Here is a 13,818-nt window from a genome sequence, read left to right on the forward strand (position 1 = left end):
GTAAAAACAACAATATTTCCTTGTGCATGGAGCAAGTCAGAAGTATAAACTATACCAGATTATCTTCTACCCATTACTAAAGCTGATGTGGAGGTAAACACGACAAATAATGCACAAGAACAACCATACATGGCATTGTATCATTTAATTTCTTATATTTACAAAACAAAATAGTGTCAAATAACAGGTTGTATTTTCTAACAGTGCAGTGGACACGTTTTCATCAGCCCTGAGAGTTGAATAGATCGGACCTCGACCTCGTGATGAAAACCACGAGTCTTCATAAACCTCCACAGCAGCCTCCCCTCAGCTGTGTTTCATGTAAATCTGATCTCTGCTCAGTGCATGGCTGACCGAGTCCTTTCACAGTACCCCTTTATCATACAGTTATTGATGGGCTGACGCTCGTGTGATTTCTAGGCCTTTCTCTATAGTTAGAGGTAACCATTTGTCCACTGGGGTAAACAAACCCAGCAACCATCGCCAAAAAAGTGCTAACATCAGGCTGCTGATGTCTTCCCCAACAGAGTATCTGCATGAATTAATGGCATGTTTCTCTCCTCATGTGATGTTTACTCTTCTGCCTGCTTGTGGAAAGAACATGATGTACTTTTAATGGACATATGCTCATACTATCAGAAGATAAACACTCTGAAATACCACTTGGGTGTTTTTCTTTCCTCGCAGGGACCCCATACCAAAAGAAAACATCGTCCTGCACATTAACAACACTGGGAATCACGGGGGAAGCACTTTGCACAGTAACTCTACACTATAATGATCACTGTAACCACAGCAAAGGCATCCGGGAATCATCATCTCAATCACTTCAAATCAATACTCAGGAATGGGGAATAACACGCAGGGAATGGGTCTCGTTAAATTGGCTGGCTGAGTTACAAAAAGGTGCTGGGAATTTTTCACGAGGCTTTAGCTCCTCTTTAATCTTTTTAATTGTTTAAATAATTAACAAATGTACACTCACTTTATCCAGTTTTCTTGCACATTATTAGTTCGTTTGTTAAGTTCAGTTCTGTACAGTTGTTAGGTTTAGTAAAATACCAAAACAATGATCACTTACTTGGTATAAACCTGGGATGAAATTGCAAATTGACACTATTTTTAAACTATGATCTGAAGTGTTCAGTTGAATGATAGCAGAATTTTCACCTTATGATGAGACCTTAAACCAGAACTCAAAGTTATTTTGCAAAGGCACTGCTCATACCCGTGAAGTGGCTTGATAGATTTCACCAAGAGGCTAAACAGTATGTAAAAACAACGGCAGTGGGATTTTCTTCTTATAGGAATTGCGTTAAAACTACATTGTGAAGGAGCTGTGTCAACCGCTGATGAACTAATGCAAAGATGTTCAGTGATTTTACAGAGAAGAGAGTGTTTGTGTGTGTGGTTCCTGTTGGTGTTTCATGCCTCCTCCTGTTGTTTATGTTTCCACACACCTTCCTTCTTCTTTTTCTTTTTGAGGGAGAACAGTATCGACGGTCCGGTCATACTCCTGCCTGACCTTTATTTCACACTCTGTCATCCCTTCCTGCAGCTGACACACTCAGAGGGACCCTTCGGTGCTTGTGGTGGACGCTGCCGCCTCCTCGTCACATGATGGAGCACTGCTCTGCTGCGCCGGCCCCGGGGCCTCCTGGGAGGTTGAGGGACTCCATGTCAAAGTTAAACCCGGGAGGCTTGAGGGTGGAAAAAAAAACAAAAAAAACAGAAAGAAGTGAGACAGAAACCACTTTGTTTTATACCCCTATAAAAGATGCTTTACACCTTTTAGTGCTTGTTTTTAAATCAATTAAAAATTACAGAAAAACCAGAAAGCTAGTTCTTGAGGATGACGTGTGCAGTGAATGCAGACTGTTGTGCCTTAAAAATTCAACACACAGTTGAATAGTTTGAGTGAAAGAATAAGAACTAAACACATTACAGCTGGTTACATCACGGTTTTATTGTACTTTATGGGGTCTCTGTGTTCTCCAGACTCCAGAACATAGACAGGTGTGTGCATTAGATATTATGAGACCGTTTTTTGCCCCCGCAAATTAAAGGTGGAGTGTGTGATTATGAAGAAAGAGCCATGATATTTAGCTAGTTAGCATATTGATCTAGATAACGTGTCAGATGCGTCAGTTGTGTCAGTTCCCCCTCCCTTCCCCGTGTCCTGTGCATGAGCACAAACAAGCACAGGACACTGGATCAATCTGAGCCACTTTGTTTCTCATTTAAAGAGCCATGGTTGTGTACGAACACCAGATTTTTCTTTCGGCATGCACACAGAATGAACAGTGAGCAGACTGTGCGGGAATATTCACTAAATCTGACAAAAAAACTGAATCACAAACGCCACCTTTAAATCTGAAAACAATATTAAGAGTACTTTAAGACATTGAGGTCCATTACACACAAGCTCTTTTCACTTACCGCATCACCTGCTAACTCTTTAGGAGGTTGGCCAAGATCCTGGAGCTGTAAAGAAAAGAACCGTGATCAGTAATCAGTTTTGCTCTTACCTCATCATTTTTTATTGTCAAAATTATCTATGCTCCGGATCAAAACACAAGTCTGCATTTCTTTCTCCTACTAGTTGTAAAAAGCAATTAGTTTCAAGCCATTTTCAACCTTAAACGACAAACCTGCCCACACACCAACTCAATTAACTCAGTCTGCAGGAAGGAAGTCTTCTACAGACTACATGACTTGAATGTGACAAGAGATAAAGGCACTAGAGATGCTTGGATTCCATCAGCGAGGTCTATGATCATCTAAAATGAATTTGCAGCAGTGTCCTGGGGAGCATCTGTGCTGTTTTAAAGGCGGTCAAACAGAATAGTGAATTAACAAAGGCTTTTTCTGTTTACTACAGTCTGTATGAGGTTATTTAATAAACAAAAGCTATTCATTCCATTATTGTGGCAGCATCCTCACCTCACTTTTAGTGCCTAAAAAGTTTGCACAGTACTGTATTGTACATGCACTGTAAAAATTCTTTTGACATGCTGGTTCCTATGAAATGAATTAGTTACAGTAACAGTTTCATGATTTTTCTGATGATGTGTAGCATGAGGCAAATGTATCCCGTAAAAAACAAAGCTCTAAATTAACACATTCCAAACAAATTTCTATTTTTTTTTGTCTCTCACAATTGCAATTAAATATTCAGCTACAGTAAGTGTGTTTGTTTGAAAAAAGAGAAAGCTGCTTCACCTTCTGCATCAGGTCCATGATGCTCTCGAACGTGCTTTCTTTGTCTGCTGCCCCCTGCTCCTCCTTCTCAAACAGCTTACAGATCTCTCCCATGATCTTGGCCTGCTGCTCATAGCGCTGGTAGTCCTCTGAACTAAGGCTTGGCTTGTTGGCTTCCAGCCACTCTGGGTACTGTGAGGGTGAGTTGCAGTTACTAAAAACGGTGAAACGAACACTGAAGAGTACAGCAGCAGCTATAAAAACAATGTCTTACCTTGGTTGTGATCTCTTTGAGAGATGGATATAGCACCTCCTTAGAGAGAAGATTCTGCATGATGGACTGCATGATGGGCAGGATGTTTCCCTCCTCACCACTTCCTTCGCCTCCCTCCTCCAACCCCAGGCCTTCCAGAGCCTTAACAAGGTCGTCTCCAGCGAGTCCTGTGGTCTGCAGGAGAACAACACGGATTGTCCGTAAATGACCTCTTATTTGCATCTAACATTTTAACAACAATCGCTGATCCAGACTCTACCTACCTGCAGGTTGTCTGCATTTTTGGCCAAACCACGGAGAGTTTCTTTAAGACAAGAAGTGAATTCTTGCTGGGAGGCGGTGTCAGTACCTGTTCAGGATACACAAGCAGCATTTAGAACAAAAGAACAAAACAGTAAGGGCCAATTCCTGCTTTCCAGTGGACGTGGCTCTGTTAATACTACAATAGATTTGTGCTGGTCTGCACAGACAGTTGCATTACCCCTCATATCGAACCCAGAAAATACAAGGGGTTAAATTTTTAGAAGACAAAACAGTGACTTGCACATACAGCTCCATCACTGTGAATATTCACAAGGTGTGCCAAGCTCAGTGGTCAGACATAGCAGAGAAATTACAACTTCCTACTGTGTCTGGGCTCCACTGATGGAAAGCATGAAAAATCAAGGCATCTCTAAAGCCTTGCAGACAATATTTCTGTGAATGGTGATTTATTAAGGTGTGGATGACAGCAGTTGGCACACTTGCAATGCCAACCCACACAGATTTGGGTGGATGACAACGTTTACATCACACATATTTTTGCGGACACAGACACGGAAAGCATGAATTGGAATCAAGCCGAAGAATAAACATAAACCAGAAATAACAGGTCTTACCAACTTTGCCTGCAGCCTCTGACAGTTTTTGGAAGTGCTGCAGTAGCTCTGGCTCCTCCTGTGCCAGCTCTGTCATGGCCTTCTCCCACTCCTCCTTGGCCTGGGCAGCCATGTCCCCCTCAAAGAGAGTCTCGAAGAGCTTGCAGTCTTCAAGCAGGGGCGGCTACAGGCAGGAAGAAAGCATTGAAGTACTTCATAGAAAAGACAGTGAAGAAAGACTGGAAGAGATTTTCTTTTCAGCATTTAAACACACAATATGTAATTTCTGTCACTAGGAGCCCCTCAATCAAAACATCATCACAGGATGGTTGTTGGGAAGTAGCATGGGATCATGGGAGTTGTTGTCTTCACGACCATTTCTTATGAAAATTGCCTAATAGTAGAATAACTTAGATAAAAAACTTGATGGTGTGGACATTTAAAGCAAATTCATTCACATTCATTGTGCTTTCCACAGGTATAATAAAATATGGACAGAACCAGATACAGACCTTCTCTGCACCGCTGCTGGCTGAAGAGGAAGCAGCTGCAGGTTCAGGTGCTGGAGGGGCGGATGCCTTGTCAAAGTCATCGAGCGCACCTAAAAGAAACAACAATTATTAAAACCAAGACTTCATTATGATTTTTAAGAAGAAACATCTAATTACCAAAGTAATAAACTTTTTTTTTTTTTTTTTACAATCTCTTTACAACTTATGAAGCATATTTCAGAGGATTTCATTGTCTAAAACTAAACAATAGCAGCTGTCACTGGGAATGCTGCAGCAACAAGCGCTCTTGGTTAACTCAATAGGGCCACTATGGGAACAGTCTAATGGATTTTTGCTCGTTGGGAGATGTAAAATGATGATTCTTATGATTTAAAAGTTACAGTGAAAGCGAGGATGACGAAAAGGATCACTTTTTCTTCATACACACCGAGTCGACAACTAGAATAGAATAGAATGCCTTTATTGTCACTATACACATGTACAATGAGATTAGTAGTTATTTAGTAGTTATTTGATAGAAAATAAATTTTCTAATTATTATCTCAATAGGTGGTCAGTTCGAGGGAGTGTGTTCCTGTTAGATGCTACATATTATCTTCTTTTTTTTCTTAATTTGAGTATACCAAGTTTTATAACGGGGAATGTAACGTAGGTATGAGCACAATACAGATTGTATCAATTAATTCTGTAAAATGGAGTTGAAGAATTTTGACTTTTTTTCCCTAAAAAAATACACAAAGAGATTAAATGATTATCAAAATAGTAAGTGAAGAATTTAATAGTTGACAGTTAATCAATTAACTGTAAATAAAAACTTGACTTAACATGGAGGCTGGACTGTCAGTTTGTCTGCTATCAGTTTTCTGTACACCCTACCAACTCGTGTATGCACTGAGTCCCAGTGAACACACTGTAAACATGATATTACAAGCACCTTTTGGCTAAACTACACTTTTACAAAACTAACATGGTCTAAATCAACAATCCTTTAATTAATTCTACAATCACAAAGATTACAATGTTGAGTTTTAGTTTGAACTGCTCGAGTTTGTGGTCATATGAGAGATAGATTGTGTTGTAACATATTTATGACAGCTACAGTATTCTAAGTTATAATATCAGTGAGTGGACAGTAAATATTGGTATAACACAGTACTGTTTTACAGTATCACAAACCAGAACCTCCAATGCAACTGTCAGATGAATGCAACTCATTATAACTCTTAAAATGGCTGGAGGAAGGTTTATTTATCTTTGCAGGGCTGTGGTATTAATCTATCTAACAAATTGGCAATGGGGAGTACAAATGTAAAGCAAATGTTTTTCATATGACAAGTTGAAATAGCTTTAACTGGGGGAAAAAAATCCAATCAACTGATCAGTTCATTGAAAGATAAGACACAAGAACTCATTGTTCCCAGCTCCTGAAATGTGAACAGTCTCCAGTTTTCTTCATCCTCTATTATAATAAACTGAGTTTGTTTTTGAACCGTTTGTTTGACAAAACCTACTATGTTTTCACAGTTTTCTGACACTTTATAGGCCAAATGATCGCTTATCGCTTGCTTGAGATAACAATAAGCATGTTGGGAAAAACCTAGAAGGTCGTCTAAAACGTTTAAAGCTGTTCTGAAAAGATTTCCAGAATCCTCAGAAAACTCCGTTCACTAAATTATATATATAAAAAATACGACATAAATATTAGAACCTATTTCCCCGGTTGCGGGAGCTGTTTTCTATCCAACTGTCCCGCAGACTGTCATCTTTGTTATGGTTTGGGAACAGAAGCACAACGTCAGAGACGAACCAAAAATCTTTTTAATCATCCGGTGAATGGATTATCACTTTATCTAAGGGGCTACAGAGGCCTCTGACGACTCTGGAATACCCACAGAACAACGACAAGCGTTATTTAATCAATTATCGACAGTGTGACTCTAACGTGTGCCAGTAGAGGAGGTTACAAACTGGGAATCGATCAGGATCAGAGTTAGCTAACACTAGCGACACAAAGCGGGTTATGACAACGCTTTGACAACTTCTACTTGCTTTATTTGCTTGGGTTAATATATTACAAGCTGTCAGTCATTATTTACACCAACTTTACTATTATGGATATTTGGGACCTAAGCGGGAGGTCCTCCCGTGCACCTGCCGATTAGCTAACGTCTGACACGGTGAGAAAGAGAAGGAGGGTCCCGGCGACGAATTCCAACAGTTAACACATCAATGCGAATCGTGCTACTGCGCGAAAAGAAAGACCCGCTAAAAAAAATGAATGTCAACACCTACTGTCCAATAATTCGTCCAATTCTGCATCGTGTCCGCTGGTCGACTGTCCTGCTCCCGACGCCATGATGTTACCTTCTCCAAACAGCCAGCCAGCACACGGCGCCTAAAAATGACGTCTCTGTTGTAACGGAAAACGTCGTGGAAATTAAACGTCACCGCTCCGCAGTTGATTTGAAATTTGGCGCCACCTGGTGGGTTTAGAGAAAACCACAGATCCAGGAAATAAATGTCACCCAGCTGCTCACATTAAGTTAACTGGTTGCTTTTAATTAATTCATTTTTTAAACCACTGCGCATTTTTGATACCATGTATTGTTATTACTATTTTTGTTCAGCTTTGGGGAAAAAAATCTTTGCTAGTTAAATCCTAAAATCTGTGTTTCATCCTCTGATTTAACCCTTTTCCTACAAGCAAACTGTCAAATAAGAGCTCTGATCTTAAAATCATCATCATCATCATTATTATTATTCTATCGTGTTTATACACAAACTAAATAACGCATTAGTAAAATGGCTCTGATTAGCAATGACTTTACCTGAAATATAGACTCCTCCAAATAACACTGTAAATATTTTACTACATGTCTTTCTTTATTGCTTTATAATAGCTTTAATTTGTACACCTGCTTTTTATTTAACTTTTAATATCTGTTTCTCATATATCTTAGAACATTTACTGTTTATTTCATGTGTGACACCGACTGTTATTTCACCTTTTGTCCTTCTTCAAATGTTATGGACCTAAACACCAAGTCAGATTCTTTGTATATGAAAACCTAGTAACCAAATTCTGATGTCATCGTGTAAACATCAGCCAACTCAGGAAATGTGGTAATGTTTGCAGCTTCTCTTTTGCCGAGGTGCAGCCTCACTCTGCTCACTTGTACGCCTCGGCTGCCAGTTTAATTTTTTATTTTTTCACCAAATATATGCAAGTGAAACTGTGATTTGAAAGAAGGACAACAATTGTTTAAACTTAACAATGATTTATTAATCTGCAGAAAATGGCTGCGGCGCCTTTCTAAAACTGTCTACCGATATTTTATATCACTAAAACATTCATTCAAATTTTGCACTAAAGGAAAAATATGAGTTAATATACTGTAGTACTTTCATTTTATGCCACTATCTACAATTCAGATGCATATATACCAGTATATTTACCAGACAGCTGTAGTTAGTACCTTACTAAGATTTTTTTCATAGAAACCATGTAAATAAAATATGATGCACTATAGAAACTGTGTACAAAGTCAAACTGGGTCTGTTGATATCAAACCCAATAAAATGTACATGTTAAGCTATTTTAATCTAAAAATGTTGCGGTTGTTTTTCTGCATTTAGTAGGTTCTGATTATATTTACACATCTTAATCTTTGGATCAGTTTATGTAAATTCCGATAACAGTGTTGCTCCACTTTCTCAGATTTTGCTCAAAGTTTACTTGTTTGCTTACTTACTTAATAATTTTATATGTTTTTGAGACTTGACAACTTTTGTATTTTCACCCTCAAATAAACATCTCACGTGTAGAGCCATGTTCATTATCTTCCACAGCCATAGGTTTATTGGAGACACAGACCAAAACTGTTTCCAGCAGATCCAAACAACTGACTGGTTCCAGCTCCAGATGACAAAATTGTAATACTTGGTTCTTTAAAATGTAAAAAAGGTGCAACATTTTCAAACAAGAGTGGCCCCTGGAAGCACATTTATATAGATGCATCCACATTTCCTATTAAAAATACAGTCTTTGGTCTGAATTTGAACAACTTTTGAGATCTCTAACATCAGTAGAATTGGATGAGTTAAGGAATATAAAGCAAGGTTCCATTCCCTTTTATTGTTTGTTTGTTTGTTTGTTTTGTTGTCTTTAAATGCTAAAATTGTGAACAATATGTAACTTTTTTTCCTTTTAATAACTATTTTCAGGTATAAATGTCAGATTGAGGCAGGATAAACAAACTCACAGTCTCTGACCTTGTGGTAAACTTCCACATTTTAATGGTGCGACTGCGAGCAATTTAAACAAGTTAAGGTAATCTCGTGAGAATGCGCATGTGATAGCACATTTCCCTCTTTCACTCTCAGTTTTTTTTTTTTTTCTTTCAGGAAGCGCGTCAATTTTCAGCTCTCAGTAAATAAGCCAGTGTTGCCAGGGGTTACTGCTTCTGTCGCTTAGCAACGCATACAAACAGGCTCAGAGTGAGTTGATTGAGAGTGCAGCACAGACAAATATTTAGCATTTTCAGACCAGTGTCGATAGTAACGCTCTCGGAGAGGCGAAGAATGAGTAATAAGTTTTAATCGGTGATGCTTGTTGAGGGAGTTTCCAGAATGCAATCATTTTCAGCTTAAAAAAATAGTGTTGACTGTGGCGCTGAAAGTTAGGAAATTGTTGTCTTTTACATATTAAAACATATGTTTTTTGCATAATTTACATGATATTTTGGTGACAGAAGATTTTAAAACAGATTACTAGTTTTCTTGAAGATAGTTCAGCCATGCTCAGATTATGTCTGATTACATAAGGGGACTAAAATTACCCATGAGTGAAGCTATCTGTGTTTCTAATAATATACAAATGAATGACACAGTTCCTTCATCCATAAAAGTATAAACAACATAAATTCCATTAGTTCTACATCCTGGATATTCATACATGTTGCACACATGCGATGCTGATGCTGTTTATACAGTTAATAAAGCTGCATATATCTCAGCACATTCATACTTTTGTTTTTACATTGTGCTGAACTTCTACTTGCTTCTTTTGCACTTCTGGTTAAAAGTTAAACTGCTTTTCTTCCTCTTAGTATCTGAAGAGTTCATTTGCAAAAACAGATAACTCCATTTTTGTAGATATTCAGAAAACCTTTCTTTGTTGGTTTGTCTGCTTGAGATAATATCAATCAAGCTGAAGCTGAGTGGATGTGACTCAGTAGAAATGACATGACAAAAATAAAGATAACTTAAGTTTGATATTGTCTCAGGTAGATGATGGAAAAGTGAGTTTTCTGAAGGTTTGTGAAGATGGAGTTATCTGTTTTTCTTTTCATGTGTACTCTACAATACGTATAACAACATTGAATCTAATCCAATCTAAACTAAACATCTATTTGTGTAACACTCTCTGCTCTTCATCATGCTGCCAGCCAATAGAGACGCAGTAAACTTATCAAGCAATATAATTACAAAGGAAGGCAAACTGCTGCTGCTGCTGCTGCCGCTCTACGCTGGGTGTGTTGCAGGGTGTAGGAGGAGGAGGAGCAGCTCGGACAGATGTGAATAACGGTGCAGACATTTGACGCCTAATTTGGTTTTCTGGGCGGAGAGCTGCTCCTCTGGGCCGTTAGTTAGTCCACTCGGGGGGCTGAGGAGTTGCAATTTGTGACTCTCTTACCGCTGGATGTTCTGGAGAGCAGCAGCAGCAGCAGCCAAGTATCAGAAAGGTAAGAACACTTGTGGATTCAATTGAAGCAATGATTTGTGTGATAGAAACAGAGAGGCAAGGGGGGATGACTTCACTCAGGACTTGTTGCATCTTGCTTACTTGCATGTTTTCTGAGAAGATACCATCAAAAGCTACAAGTTGGAAAGGAAGTAAGCATGTATTTTTAGTTAGAGGCTCTGTTAAATGTGCCTTTAAAGAGAGTTTTACATTTAGTTTTAAACTGTTTTCCAGGGTGGCACATTTCTAGTGAGCAACTTTCACTTGCTCAGATGCTTTCAAAAGTGTCTCTTTAGGTTCGATTTCTACAGTAAAATTTAAAAATAAAGTTATCTTGTGTGTTTTTCGTGTGAGTTTAGCAGGCTGCAGTGTGGCTGTATGTGGCGGCAGCAGGGTGTGGCAGGCGGCACACCCACCTTCACTGTCAATGAATGAACCTCTGCATGAGCTTCAGCTGTCACACCGACACAAGGCGCTGCTCTGTTTTTCTGCTGTCAGGGTCAGCTTGTGGTAAAAACACGAGTGATTCTGAGACTGATTTCGCTGTTGAGCAGTTTATTTCAGTGCAGAGTTGTGTCACAGTCTCAGTCTTTAGGTGTGGCAGGTCAGTCTGAATCAGAAAAAAAACCCCACAGTGTGTTTAATCCAAGAGATTCTCTGTCTCATGATGCTGTTTCAAAATTGATGTCAGGGCTGCTCTGTGGGAAAAGAGTGAACATTTCTGCTTTTTTTTTTTGCTTAGACAAAGGTGAAAGAAAGGTTAGAGGAGTGGTATATTTTCCCTCCGACTCTGAAAACACACAGCTGGAGCCATGGTATACCAGCACTAAGCTCCTATATACATACACACTGTGGGCTGGTGTCTCCAACAGAGCTCGTCTTGTGTCTCGACCCACGGATTCCCTGTAAGTGGATTATGGGTGAAATTGAGTAAGTGATGTTGTGTCATGACAACGAAACAAGCAGCTCACATGACCTCTGTGCCTGAGAGTTGTTTCCCGAACATCTCAGCCTTGTGTGTGCCAAAAGTGACTGTGCAGGAGGGAGATGTTGTCACGTCCTGATATGAGAACCTATTTTCGGCTCTTCTTCCATTTGGGGAAGTGGCCCCTCTTTGTGCGATCCTGTCGTGTTTCCATGCTGTGCTGTTAAAGACACTTTTTTTCCACACTTTTCCTTTCTCCTCCTCTCCCCCTCCGCTCTCTTGCCACTCTCCCGCCACTTTTCCCCCCCCCATTTAACTTTCAAGCAACTTTAAACCATTTTAAAAATGTTCCCCAGAGTGGCAACGTACAGATAACATACAAAAACAAAGAAAAAAAACAGAAAAAAAAAAGTAAACTACAAAAACACAAAAAAAACAAAAAAAAGGGGGAAAAAAAACGAAAAAAAAAAAAACAATAAAAAAACACAAAATAAAAACTCAATATAAACACACAGTGATAAAAAAAAAAAGAATATCAGAAAAAAAAAAGAAAAAAAAATAAAAGAAAAAAAAAAAAGCTGTACTTTAAAAAAAAAAACCAGAAAAAAAAAAAAAAAATAACATAAAAAACAAAAAAAATATTACACATGGACACTAAAAAAAAAAGAACGTAATTTTTTAAGAGACACAAAAAAAAACATTAAAAACAATATTACAAAAATTCTCTGTGTTGCGATATAACACAGATATCTAAAAAAATAAAAAAAAACAAAAGACCCAATTAAAAGGTCAACGGAAAAAAAAAAAAAAATAAGTTTAAAAAAAAAAACAATTGGTAATGTACAAGGACTGGAATTGAATCAAAAAAAAAAAAAAAAAAACAAACATTACTTTACAAATGTTTCAATAAGAAATTATATATTTTAAGGACTGAAAAATGGGAAATATGTGTTTTTTAACTGTTACTTTACCGATTTCCCTGTTTTGTTAAATTACAGTATTAATTTACATGTTGACTGTGGGAGAAAAAAAAATGTATTTTTGCAAGTATTTGGTTCTTTTACATGTCTTACTGTAAAAACACCCCTTTTAATGTTTCTGAATTAGCTAAATATATCAATATTTTACAGCTATTTATTGCTATTTTTCACAGCTTTTGCAGCCTGAACATATAGAATTCCACCATTTGCTCCACTATTTTTCATCCATGTTGGTAATTTTTATCTACAGATTTTCATTTTTTTGTATTTATCTATTTATTGTACATTGTAGAGACAGAGTAAAGCAAACCAGTTACCCAATTCAATTGCCGTAGATGTGTTGCTGTCTGTTTTATATGATTGAAGTTGAGTATTTTGAGCGTGAAGATGTTACTTAGCAGTACCAGTGATTCAAACTACCAAGCGACACTTTTTTCCACACTTTTCCTTTTTTTCCCTCCCTTCTCTCTATTGCCATTTTCCTCTCCTCTTTTGCTTTCCTGACTCGATTCCATCAGCAGCAAAGCAACGGCAGCACTAGGAGTGGCAGGGATTGATTTTTCCATTACGACCCCTCGATATACGTTTATTTTGAGTGGTGTACATGGAGCATAATTGGTAGCTTGACTTTAAGGGCCGGAGAGGGAGTATTGAACCGGAGGGGAGGACGACTGATGGAAAAGAGAGGGAGTAGTCCTCCAGAGCGAGGAGGGAAGGTAGGAAAGGAAACGAGAGGGTAGAAGGAAAGGTTTTGGCAAATGTGACAAAGTTACCAGTTGTTCGGCAGCAGCCAGACTGCGGCACATCTGGAACGCATCAGTGAGCTGGAAAATCTTACAAGAAATGAGGGAGGAGGTGGGGAGGAGTGGTGAAAGAAAGGGGGCCCGGTGGTGACTCACCCCTCTGCTATTCCACTCCATCACTGTGTTTAAACTGTGATGTCCTGTGGCCGAGGCGCAGGGCTTCCCCCGAGTTCCTCCATGTCTTCCCTCCCCCTTCCAGTGAGTCATCCTGCATGACTTTCAGGGGGTCTCTATTTCCAGTTTCTGCCTCATTTCGATCTCGTTTGTGCTCGTACCTTGAGCTTCTCGGCCCCCCCCAAAGCCACGACTGTTTCATTGGTGTTTAATGGGACTAATGTAAACGGGCCTTTCTCCTTGTTTATAACTGTCTCTCTGTGTAAACTGGGATGAAGGAGCTCAGCGTCTGTTGGAGCCAAAGTGGGAGACTGGTGTCAGGAGGGAGGACAGCCGGGGTGGTTGGAATGTGTCTGCACTGTCCAAAAACCTTATCTTCTTTTTGTTGTTAAATGCCTCCTTCAGTCGG

General features: G+C 38.9%; 2 protein-coding genes across 2 annotated transcripts in view; one reads left to right on the forward strand and one right to left on the reverse strand.

Moving 5' to 3' along the window:
* Positions 1–128: 128 nt before the first annotated feature.
* On the reverse strand, positions 129–7,229 carry pex19 (peroxisomal biogenesis factor 19). Its single transcript, XM_008295021.1, has 8 exons — positions 7,137–7,229; positions 4,845–4,933; positions 4,354–4,516; positions 3,739–3,824; positions 3,476–3,649; positions 3,223–3,393; positions 2,440–2,484; positions 129–1,700 (listed from the first exon to the last, which is right to left on the reverse strand). The coding sequence occupies exons 1-8, from the start codon at positions 7,198–7,200 to the stop codon at positions 1,614–1,616; spliced, it is 879 nt and encodes a 292-aa protein (XP_008293243.1). The 5' UTR covers positions 7,201–7,229; the 3' UTR covers positions 129–1,613.
* Positions 7,230–10,405: 3,176 nt separating this feature from the next.
* myadmb (myeloid associated differentiation marker b) overlaps positions 10,406–13,818 on the forward strand; it is an 8,226-nt gene continuing 4,813 nt past the window's right edge. The window contains exon 1 of the mRNA XM_008295022.1: positions 10,406–10,588. The gene's annotated coding sequence lies outside the window, so the exon portion shown is untranslated. The remainder of the gene's footprint in view (positions 10,589–13,818) is intronic.

This window comes from Stegastes partitus, unplaced genomic scaffold (assembly GCF_000690725.1).
Source record: "Stegastes partitus isolate 25-593 unplaced genomic scaffold, Stegastes_partitus-1.0.2 Scaffold1015, whole genome shotgun sequence".
In the NCBI taxonomy this organism is placed as follows: Eukaryota; Metazoa; Chordata; class Actinopteri; family Pomacentridae; genus Stegastes; species Stegastes partitus.